Below are 12,135 nucleotides of genomic sequence, written 5' to 3'. Positions count from 1 at the left end.
AAGAAACTTTGTCTGTGGTGGCTGGTTTATGCAAATAGCTCTCCGTAGCGCTGACCTGAAGCTAGAAGATGTTTGTTGTTGTAAAGCGAAACTTGAAAAAGTGTGAGGCGTGTAAAAAGTTTTTGAAGAAAGAGGGAAACAAAAATAATTAACAACAAAACCAACTTTGTCACACTTTTTTGAGAATCTGTGGAAACAAAGGGCCTAAGAATTTGTACTAGCGCTTGCATGTGTGTATGCAGCTGAACCAAGTGGGGGAAAACTGATGATAATTTCAGATAGGATGCCACAGCCGAGCAGTTACAATCTCCATGCACGAAATAAATCACAGCGAGCAGATACAGGAAGTGGTGGCTGCCTTCTCTCAGTACCAAACGCAATCTCTCGTACTGCCGAAAGCTGTGACAGCAACAGTACTTTCCCACAATACGGGGCAACAGTTAATAAATTCAAGAGTTGAGCACTCAATTCAGAGCAGCTTTCTGCTTTCTGACTTGGCATCAAAGGGGTTTTCTCAGTTTCAGTAGCAGAGCAGAAGCTTCTGTTGTTTGGTGTTTCAACAGAATCACAAAGCAAATGTTTGCTAGCTAGGATTTCAGCAGAATTTCACAAAGAGGGCAGCGGTACAGTGGAATTTCTTGATTTTAGGTAAGAAAAAAAAACAGAAAGCAAAAATGTGTGTTTTACTTTTACTTTTTGAATGAAACCAAATGAACCCCCTGGTGAGCAGAGAGGTTACTCATCTCAAGCGCATGATTGTTAGCATGGCCTGCACTTTAAGGTGCTCAGTTCAGAAATAACTCAACGCTGCAAAACAGAAGTAGAAAAGATGACCAAACTGTTTCATAAGTAAATCAATTGGAAAACATGTCTGACTCAATTGAAATGACTATTTTGTAATGTGTCTCGAGATGACATTTGTTGTGAATCAAATCAGTTTCTGCTAAGAAGCTTCAGATGGTTGTTGTTTCCATACTTCCTGATTCTCCTCACTTGTCTTTTGTTTTCATCTTCATTTCTTTGACCTACTGACAGCAGTAATCTAGTTTTTAAAAGGTTTAGGAGCAGCAGGTGCTTGGTGTTTGTGCCACAACAAAAAAACACACAAAAAACAGCAGATTAAAATCAGTGTTTCTGATTCCGGTTTTGACTCCTTCCTAGAACAATTGCATGTTCTGATTCATGTCTTGTTTTAACCTTTATCATGAGTAATTTTTATTCTCGGTAGCAAAGATGTCAGCAACAAAGCTATGATCTGAAACTGTAAAGCTATGATTTGAGTTGCCATTCTCTGTACAGATCGTTTCTTTTGTTTGAGTACTTCAGGCTCACCCCCCTTTATTCTAATGCAACAAAATGAAGCACCAACAGCTGCTCTCAGGAGTCGCCTCATTAGTAAATATAGGTCACATTTTAATCTCAGTTTAAATTCCGCAGTTCTGTGAAGGCCTCAGAGGTTTGTTAGAGAACAAACAGCTTCATGAACACTAGGAAACAGAGCAGAGAGGTCAGGATGGAGGCCTTCTAGATGTTTAATGCAAGATTAGGTTATTAAACAATATCCCTAATGTGGAATGTCATCATCTGAAACAGTTTGCAGCAACTGCACACCCACCAACACATCTAAACTGAAAGCCTGAGCAGCCAGGATTAATCAGAAAAGCTACAAGGAGGCTGTTGGTTACTCTGGAGGAGATACAGTGAAGGAGTGCTCAGGTAACCAAGCTTGGTTCTTTCTGTCTCCTCACTGCTTCTCTTAAGGCCTCGCCCCTGGATAATGTCTCGAGCATCACAAAGCAGCTTGTTTGTCTAACCCTCAGTTTCCTGTCGGCACACATCCATCTGGATCCTGTCAACCTCAGCTACTGCAGAATCCATGTAACCACCTCCGCTCATCTCAATCGTCAGACTCTAAGCCGTTGCAAGAGTCATTCATCAAAGTCTACAATGCTTACTCCTCGATCTGACCACTCACCTTTCTTCTCAGTTCCTCCAGTCCCTTCTTGCTGCCTCAGTTCAACGCCTCTCCAGTTTCTCCATTAGACTTTGCACATTCGGTAAACCAGCTAAACTGCTTTGTGTGTCCATAGTTACTGCTTGCCTTAGAGTCCCTGTAAACCCTCATTATGACACTTCTGCAGGAAATCCCACTGTCTTCACAAGAGCCTGTAAGTATTGAAAATCAGAGTTTGATCTTAAATGTGCAGAGCAGGTATTTGTCCCAAGATGGGAACGTTCAGGAATTCAGTGGGACAGAGAACAATCCACAAAAGGGCAACATGTAGACATGAAAAGCCACTGAAGTTATAATCCCTTTCATTCAGCAACAGACATCATGTAACTTAGGCCTTTTGCTATGACGTACAGCAGTCTGCTTCATCAAATCCTTCCGCTTTCACTGCCCTACACTGATGACTAATATATGCAGCTCAAATTCTTACCACCCCTTAGAATCCTAGAAGTTTTCACAACCTCATTTATCAGAGAGGTGTCAACATTTGTTTGTTAGGTGAATCAAAACCACTCTAAAAGCTGAAACTGGTTTTCACAACCATCATGATGCAACACTGGGTTAGATAGATTTCTGTTATTCCCCTATAATTCTCTAGTGTTCGTCCAAAAACTAACCTGTGTTTATATATATATATTTTTTTACCAATAAGCAGTTGACAGGGACGTAGAAAAAAACCCTACAAACATAACAAAAAGCAGACTGAGCAGAGGATGGAAGAAAATACTTTTCAAAATACCTTTTATCAACCTTCAGTATTTGCTGACTGATTTGTAAGCCTGCCACTCTGACCTATTGCAACAGTGGGCAGTAAAAAACACATCTGGTATTTACATTTATCTGATCAGGACACGGGTATTTCCCCATTAGATCCCTTCTATTTCCAACCACAGAGCTAAACCAGAAAACAACAGTGAAAGTCTGGCCAGATATAAACCCAGTTGCTCTTTTTAACCAGTTGTAATGGTTCATGTTTCATCAGAAATACTGAGTGAAATTAGTTTCATGCTATAGAACTTAATCTCAAAGCTTATTTAAATGCGTATTGTAGGCAGGAGTGTAAGACCAAATCGTTTAGCTTTTATTTGACAACCAATTGAATCAGTTTAAAATCATAGTGGGAAACTTTAACTTTTTTTATTGTGCCCAAGAAAAATGTTTGTCATTCTTTATAAGGCATTTTAAAAGTTCATTTACAGAGAACACAGTGGTCACTGTTCTCATAAAGGAACAGCAACAATACTTATGATGTGGCTTCTAAATAATACTCAGTTGAAGCCAAGGGGCCCCAAAATAAATGAAATATCTCCCCACATCATTACGCCACCATTACCAGCCAGAGCCAGTGGTAAATGGATCCAGGACTCAGGTTGGTTTCTGACCTTACCATCTGAATATGGTCGTTGAAATTGACCGTCAAGGACTTGAACGCCATAATTTTCCAATTTTGGTGAGTGAGTGTAAACAGCAGCCACAGCTTCCTGTTCTTAGCTGCCATGAGTGGCACCCAGAGTGGTCTTAACTGCTATCTGCCAGCCAGTCAGCTTCAGGGTTCAACAAGAACATGTAGAGATGGTGCTTTGCATACCTTGATTGTGACTAGTGGTTGTTTGCCTTCCCCTGATCTTGAAACATTCTGCCCATTTTTCCATGACCTCTGACATGAGCCAGGCCTTTCGACCTATCAAATGAATCTGAAAATACCAATTTTGTTGAACTCTCTGAACTCCAGCTTGCCCTGTTGTCTATACCTCCATAACTATTGACTCTATCAGGAGGTAGGACATTCATTGAGTTTTATGTGGAATCTACCCTCAAACCTCTAAGAAAAGTGGTGCTTCGGGGAATTCACACCACAATTAAATCAACTTTTCTTTAACCAGCGTCAAGAGAGTTTAATATAAGGCCCAGATTGTCTATTATGAGGTTGAAGAAGCTCACAAAATTTCTTGGAAACTGCTGCAGTATGGAAAAAACACTAACTTTCTTCCAGTTAGTTTTTTTTGCTTTTCCAAGCAGACAGAACCAAGAATACTCCTGTCTACTTTATGTCCACTTCCCAGGTCTTACTCAGACATCGGTTCTTGTTGAAAGTGACCTTTTATGACAATCCTTATTTACAGTTCATACAAATTCAAAGACTGGCAGAGCATAAAATAACAGCGACCGGATGCAAAATTAACGATTTATATCCACAATTTGTCTTTGAGTGATATAATTTACTGGTGTCAAAAGTCAGTCCTCAAAAGGTCCATTTGTTTAGATATTTCAGATGGTTCAACTCAAATGAGTGGATTATTAGAGAGATCCTGCAGAACTTGATTACATGCAGGGACAAAACTGGCCATTTGTACGTGCTGGAAGAGTTCTGTGGTTTTAATTTTTGTTTTAAATCGATAAGCAGACATAGAAGAACCAATGAGGACAGTAGCAGTGTTGCACTTATGAGAAAGAAATATGCAATAAAAAACTTAAAGAAAAGGGTGGGACTAAGAAGGTGAGGGAAATAAAATAGAGATTTAAAAGTTCAATTCACCAACTAATGAAAATATTCAGCAGCAAAACTAGCAACAGCACTCCGACACAAGTTTGCATATATTTTATAAACATCCCAAGAAATCAGTAAAGAGGAAGTGCAACAAGTGTGACTCAGACACATGTGCAGCCTCAGTGTAGTGATGATGAACGATTAAGGGTGATTAAGCATGAACTGAGAAAAACAATGACTCAATGGCTGATGTTATCTGTCTGTCTGTGTTGGTCAGCATAATCAAAAAAGAAAGACAATAAATTAAAAGTAATAAGAAAACAGCTGCACTTTAAACATTTTAGGTGTAAAATGCAACATACTACGAATTAGACAGTCACAACCTTTTAATATTTTCATCTAAGTCATGTTCAGCCTATTTTGAGCTCCTTTCAGAACTACCTGCCTTATTGCGTCTTTTCATTTCTTGCATATTTGCATATCTCACTTCACATCCAAAATTAGCTGCTGCTGGCCACACATCCCAACTCAACGGTTACACTCGCAAGTGAAAACGTCTGCAAGCAGATTATACAACTATACATCTTTGAAAAGCAGAAGTAGAGCCTCCTGTACAATCAACAAGAATGCAGCAAGTGGTTTCTGGTTGGTAAGTCAACAGCAGCCATTGCGGAGCGCACACAGAGGTGAAACCAGCTGATCAAATATGCTGGAGTCAGCGCTTGCACTGCTTTTAGAAGCAGTAGAGACCCAAATGGAAGTACAAAGGTCCCTTTAAATGCAAAGATGACTCCCACAGAAAATGGTTCTGTGAAGAAAACCATGGTTAGCTCTAACCCAAACCACTGTGAGCAATCCCTTCATAAGGGAAACACAAGACTGGAATCATATGCTTTCATCAACATCAGTGCTATCGGGGTAATTTAAATGGTGTATTATACCGAGTCACTATTAAAGTATTGTGACACCAGTGCTGTTCCAGGCGTTGGTAACTTCCCACATACCAGGGTCAGTCAAAGTCTGGGGCTGTTTTATAGCCCCAGTTTGTTCCTAAGGAGTAAATTCAACCATTTGAATCAGATAGGCTGGAACAAGCAGCCCTATAATCTGTTATATGTGGGCTTACGGTGAAATATATTTCTGAAGGCTTTTACAGATAGTGTTCATAATAAGCTATAAAGTGTTTAGAAATCTTTAATTTGATCAACCAATATTTTCTAAAATTGGACTTGGTATTTCTGTGCATTTAGTATTAATTTTCTAGAGCGTTTGCCGTTTCTAACCTCTGGTTAAAAGAAAGCAGTTGGAAACATGCGTGCAGAGTCAGTAAGATAGAAAGCAGTGAGCAAACTGTGTCAGCGTTCAAGCATTTTCCAGGAGGTAAACACTGATCTGATCATCACTAAGCCGTTTCCCTGAGCCGTTCTCTGATCAAAACTGAGAAACGCAACCAGGTTTTTATGGTTTTTTTAAAATCTGAACCTTAGTCTTAAGAGGTGATGTCCCACACGCTCTTTCTCGTGCACTCAGTGTTTCACACACGCCAGAGCAAAGTCGGGAAGTGAAACTTAGTGCGTAAACCTCCTAACCCTGTTTGCTCACAAGCGATTCAAGCCAAAAAATGTATTTAATTACTTCTTACTTTGAATGTTTTTTGCTGTTTTGTTGTCTAAGTGATCAAAATGTGCTCCACCCCCATCAAACCCCATCTGATGGTAAGACAGGGACTTTCTTTGTTCTCATGTTTTCATTTTTCATTGTGGTGAGCCATATGACGTACTTTTGTCTTTAATTTCCTTTTGTTCTTGGTACTATCAAATAAAATTTTCACTTCCTCTTATACAAGCAAAGTCGCATTTACAGGACTTCCCAAAGACAGCTAGAGGGAAATGTCATGCATCACCTTATGACCACTGACAAGTGAAGAAAACAGCACAGACTGCCTCTCAGTCCAACAACACTGATGAATCAGTAATGGGTTCACAGGAATATGAACGCAAATTTCGAGCCTGATTGCCAGGTGATTTTTGGCAGTGATTTTAAGACAATAACATTAAGGTATCTACTGATATTTGAGTTTGAACCTTAATGTTGTTTTTCGAGCAGTTCTACCTGTTTAACCAAACTAGCTTCTTTTCCGGATCGTTAATGTTATCGCAGCATAAACCACAAATAGGTAAAATATTTCCTTTCAGATAACACACGCACATCCTCTGTATTCAAACATCTGTCTAATTGCTTTACATGGCTACACGAATGTCTTTGGATTGCTGAACAACATTGAAATGGTCCATCCATCTTATATTCCAACTTTTAAGAAAGGTCTTCCTAGAAATGGCTCCCAGGAGGAAAACGTAGACATCACCCTGTCTACTGACACTTTCTGGCTCGTTCTAGGGAAACCCAAGATGGATATATAGTTTTATTTTCTGCCTTCTGCATATGACAAGTGGGACATGGTTGGAAAAAGTCTCCAATTAGAGGCGTCTATTTGGCATCTTGATTTGATGTCTGGTCACCTTAGCAGACTTCTTTCCATCTCTTGCATCATTGTGCCATAATGTGTGACCAAAATACGTCTTTAGAAGCTCATCCCAGCTCTAGCTGCCACCATCGTCTCTAAATACCATTAGCAATACAGCCCATAACATTTCTTTCCATGTTATATTTCCAAACCGTAAAGAAGCACCTTGAAAAATAGATCTTGTACAGCAGTAAGACTGATTTAAAGCGCTGCTGTCCATGTGAATCCTTAATGAATAGTTAATACTAGCGAAAATCACCATATTTTGTGCACACAGCCATTTTGGTTACTGTACAAAGGGTACCTTGGCTAGTTTCAACTTTCACCATTTGGAATAGGATACTGACTTTAGGGTGGCTTTGTTGTAATTTTTTCAATTGGGAACTCGGGAAGTCCATTGTTGAAATACAAAGACACAACGCACATTAGCTATGCTAGCATATGTTTCTACAGATATAAAATCAACTTTCCATGCTAACATAACGCTTGAATTTAGCTCTAAATGACACAAAATAAAATTAAGTATTTTAAAATCTATACTAACCTTTATAAAAAACCTTTTGTTTTACAATCCAAACATAGTCCCAAGTGTTTTGCTTCACTGTTACTGTACTTTTAAGCTTTTTAATCTTTAAACCAAAATATGAACAACTCGGCTTCTGTTTTCAGGCATTAATCAATTACAGCTTACAGTTTTCAGTTTCACAAGTGAATATTTTGCGGTGATAAAACCCTCACCTTTGTAAACATCATGTGTCAAAACCGAACAAAGAAGACCCGATTAAGAAACCCTGCTGTACTCCCACCCTGTTGGCTGCACTTGTGTAGGTTATGTCTAAGGTTTAGGTGTACAGTTGTTGTGTGAAAGTTTTCACAAACACACCTAGTATACATTTGATACGTAAATGTTTTCCCCTTGTATTGTTACTTCAGCAATAACGGTTTTGTGTTGTTTTTCTCTGCTGGGCTGAGACAGAGATGTGGGGATAAACGCTAACACGTGATTTTGTGGTTGGAGAGAAACCATATAAGCAAGTGAGATGATTAAGTTGACAGCTGTTGAACACTGACGGGAGCGTACTTCTGTCGACAGGTTCCTCTTTCTCACATTTCTACAAACTGGGTAAATATATTTAAATTCTTTAAAGCAGGTTTTTCAAATGTCTTTCTATAACGTGTAACAGTTATTTTATTTACAGTGTTGGTTAACTATTTATCCTTTTCGTTTTCTTTTTAGATCAAATGGAATTAACAACTTATTTTATGACTCCAGACACATCTACTGTGTCTACTGTAAGTACCACTTTACGATTAAACCCTTTGAACATTTTAACACTGACAGCTTTTCTCCAGTTGATGTACTGTGTATCTGAGTGGACTTAACAGTCTGTTGCATAACAAGGCAAGTCTTATTGTGCCATTTCATTGCGTTGCTCTCTAATTAATAAAATAACCCAATTTGTCAAAAAAAAAAAAAAAAGAAAATCCATGTTCCTTTTCAATAATTACTCGTGTTTGGCAGCAGACATCTGCTGTGCAGTTAAATGCCACAAGCAGTGTCATCGCCATGTCGGCATCAAATTTTCCATTGTTTGTGAAAACCTAAGCCCCCCCACTGTTTTATCTCTGCCCTACATCTAAACGTTGAGCTGCTGGGGTATTGAGTTCTGCAGCGGGCGCCCCTTTCTTGAGCCCCTCAGGATCATTCACCCCCTCAGGCTTGGATAGCAGCAGGAAACAGTGCAGTTGTGTGGTTTCTCCTGCACAGACACAACACCTGCACCTGACAGCGAACTCTCGGTTAGAATGTACGTCACAGACAGCGTTTGATGTACCTTCACTATATTCCCACCAGATGTGGGTTATGTTGTGAAACCCTCTGCTGTTGAAGGGTTGGCTTAGTTAAAGAGAACAGAAAAATATGCGTCAGAAAGCTGCAACATCAGTAGGAAAGGCTTAGAGATTGTTGTGCAAAACATCTTTACTTACTGTCTTGTATAAAATACTGTTTTGAAACTTATTAAGAAATCTGTTTGTCAACAGACTCCTGATTCTGATTATGAGTGGCCGACTGATGAAACCGGCATGTGTGACAGACGTTGGGTTAGGGACTTTCGCAGCCAGTACGAGCCACCTCTCTTCTGGATAATCTTCATCCTTGGGTCTGTGGGTAACCTGCTGGTGGTTTGGATTTACCTCACCGTGCGCAACCGCCTTAAAACAATGACCGACGTGTACCTGCTGAACCTGGCTGTGGCAGACCTCCTCTTCCTGTGCACGCTGCCCTTCTGGGCAGTCGACGCCATCAAGGGCTGGGATTTCGGGAGCAGTTCTTGCAAAATAGTATCTGCTCTCTACAAGATCAACTTCTTCAGCAGCATGCTCCTCCTCACCTGCATTAGCGTGGACCGCTATATCGCCATCGTGCAAGTAACCAAAGCTCAGAACTTCAAGAAGAAGAGACTGTTCTACAGCAAACTTGTTTGCATCTGTGTTTGGGCTGTTTCCATCATCATGGCCCTGCCTGAGTTTATCTTTGCTGAGGTGAAGTTGGACCCAGAGGAACAATCCTTTTGCACTATGGTCTACTGGAACAATGCCTTCAACCGTACGAAGATCCTGGTGCTGTCCCTGCAGATATGCATGGGCTTCTGCCTTCCTCTGCTGGTCATGTTTTTCTGCTACTCTGTCATTATCCGCACACTCTTGCAGGCGAAAAGCTTTGAAAAGCACAAGGCCCTCCGTGTCATCTTTGCCGTTGTGTTCGTGTTTGTTCTCTCCCAGCTTCCTCACAACACCCTGCTGATTGTGGAGGCCACACAGGCAGCCAATACCACGATTACAGACTGCGCCGTTGTGAGTCAAGTTGATGTAGCCGGACAGATCGCCAAGAGTCTCGCCTTTACTCATGCCTGCCTCAACCCCTTCCTGTATGTCTTTATTGGAGTTCGGTTCAGGGAAGACCTCATGAGGATGGCTAAAACTTGTGTTGTGGGTAAAGGAGGGCTTGATAAAGTCCAGGCAGTCCCCAAACGTCCCTCTATCATGTCAGATACTGAAACTACCCCGGCCCTTTCCATATAGATGCATGTTTTCCAAAATACTACACCTGAGACCTGAGCCTAGTAATCATATTTCAAATTGTATTCCTGATGCATTAATTACCACAAGCAGATGAACAATAACATTTACAACTCTGAAAAACCACAAAACTTTATTCATATTCTGACAATTACGGACATATTTGTTCACTGGAACACCTGTATAAAGTGTATTGAAATGTAAATATTGTGCTTTTTAAAAATTTTTCCATCATGTATTTGTTGTGTGCATCTGTATATGTTGAAAAAAACATTAAAGATCAAAAGAAATCAAAAAACAACTTGCTTTTTCATTGTGCTTTAGCCCTGCAGAACAGAACGGTAAACGGAAGGACTCAGTAAATGAATGCAAAGTGATGAGATCAACAATATATTTTTGAGAATGTCTCTGTTTGCTTTTACTGGTGTAACGTATTCTGTGTGGTGGGTGAAACGGCTCCTATGCGGCTGCTTCAGTCCACAATGTTTTCGATCTGACTAGACATCCGCTTTGTGTAGTGCCAGTCTGGGCCATACTATGTGCTGGCACTTTTCAATTGTTGAAGCACGTTCGGTTATGACTTGGCAGTTTCACTGTTTGCCAGTTTACACACAGATGAAAGAAGTTTCTCATATTGACCTCTTAACGGCTGCACCTCAGACGGAAGACAGACAGACACACAAGTTCAAAACTTGCCATGTTTGGTGCCAAGTTCACCCTGACGCACTGGATTTCAGTTTCACCAGCTTCACACTACAGAAATTGGTGTAGCCAATGCTTGTATGCAAAGGTCTAAGAAGGAAGTTCATTGCTAGACCTTGCAATTCAGTTCTCGACCCGTTATGTCTACGACGTTAACACCACAATACCATGTGAAAGTACTCACCATGCGGCACCCTGAGTCAATACTTTGCAGAAGCACCTTGTGCTGCAGTTGCAGCTGCAACTCATTGCAGGAACATTTTTGTACATCTAGAGGTTGAATTTTTTTCCCCCAATTTCTTTTTAAAAATAGCCCAAGTTCAGTCAGACTGGATGAAGATGATGTTCAAAAAACTGTTTTTCAAACTGCACAGAGGAATTCTGATGGATTTCATCCAACAGTTGAGTTTGTCTTCCACAGAGTTCAGATTTGTGACATGCGTGACTAATAGCTATCCTGCCAATAGATTCTTCCACTGCCAGAGTTACCATGGGTCTTTTTTCTTCTCAGTGCTCTCCTTGGCCAGCCTTTTAGCTTAAGCGGACAGCCATGACATCGTAGTTGTGCTTTTGTGCCAAACCTTTTCCATCTACAGACGATGGACTGAACAGCACTCTTTAAGATATTGAAAACTTGAGATATTGCTTTATGTTTTGCAGACCAAATACTTGGTCTGTAGTATTTTTTTTGTTGTCCAACTGCACAAGAATAAACAATAGAAATAAGCATCAGAAAACATTTTTAGGATGCAAATGACAAGTTTTGCTTTTTGGTGCTGGAGCTGCTCCCTCAGGCCATGCCGCCCTGGGCAGGGAGTCTTGTCCCCCATATAACTAACTCCAGACTGGTGGTTGGTTTTCTTTTCCTTACTGATGTCTTAGTTATAGCTCCGATTCAAGGCTACAGTGTTTTCTTTGCGTCACCCCCACAAAACAAAACCTTTCACAGAAGAAAAAACACACTACCGTACCTGGATGGTTTTGCTTTTTTATTTCTTCTCAGGAGTTAATAATCAATCTGATCTGACCTAAAATCTATTTTCTAATCACACATCAACAGACAAACAACTAAAAAGGAGGCAGGTGGCAGCGGAAAAGGAGACAAAAAGAACATGTTATTTCTAAAAAACAAAATCTGAGGTGTTATTGTGGTGCCTGAGGTCGGGCCTAGACTGGTACTGCCTACCTGCTGAATTCAGGTGAGACCACAAACACATTTGCTACTTTCCTGATTACAGCTTCTCCCTCTCACGACAGGAAACCATCAGCACGAGTCAATAACAACATGCTTCTGCTTTAACTGTTCTGGTGACTGAGTGCAAGTTGTAA

General features: G+C 40.4%; 1 protein-coding gene across 1 annotated transcript; it reads left to right on the top strand.

Annotated features, from left to right (window-relative positions):
* The first annotated feature begins 7,821 nt into the window (after positions 1–7,821).
* ccr9b (chemokine (C-C motif) receptor 9b) lies at positions 7,822–10,396 on the top strand. Its single transcript, XM_008396572.2, has 3 exons — positions 7,822–8,146; positions 8,261–8,316; positions 9,067–10,396. The coding sequence occupies exons 2-3, from the start codon at positions 8,266–8,268 to the stop codon at positions 10,105–10,107; spliced, it is 1,092 nt and encodes a 363-aa protein (XP_008394794.2). The 5' UTR covers positions 7,822–8,146; positions 8,261–8,265; the 3' UTR covers positions 10,108–10,396.
* Positions 10,397–12,135: the final 1,739 nt, after the last annotated feature.

The sequence above is a fragment of the Poecilia reticulata genome, linkage group LG20 (assembly GCF_000633615.1).
Source record: "Poecilia reticulata strain Guanapo linkage group LG20, Guppy_female_1.0+MT, whole genome shotgun sequence".
In the NCBI taxonomy this organism is placed as follows: domain Eukaryota; kingdom Metazoa; phylum Chordata; class Actinopteri; order Cyprinodontiformes; family Poeciliidae; genus Poecilia; species Poecilia reticulata.
The sequence above is the reverse complement of the archived record's forward strand: the minus strand, read 5'-3'. Positions and strand labels throughout refer to the sequence as shown.

What these genes read in the sequence shown, in the direction of transcription:
- ccr9b (XM_008396572.2), top strand. Translation starts at nt 8,266, where the DNA reads ATGGAATTAACAACTTATTTTATGACTCCAGACACATCTACTGTGTCT. An exon ending in ACACATCTACTGTGTCTACT is followed by an intron (nt 8,317 to 9,066) that starts GTAAGTACCACT and finishes GTTTGTCAACAG; the next exon opens with ACTCCTGATTCTGATTATGA.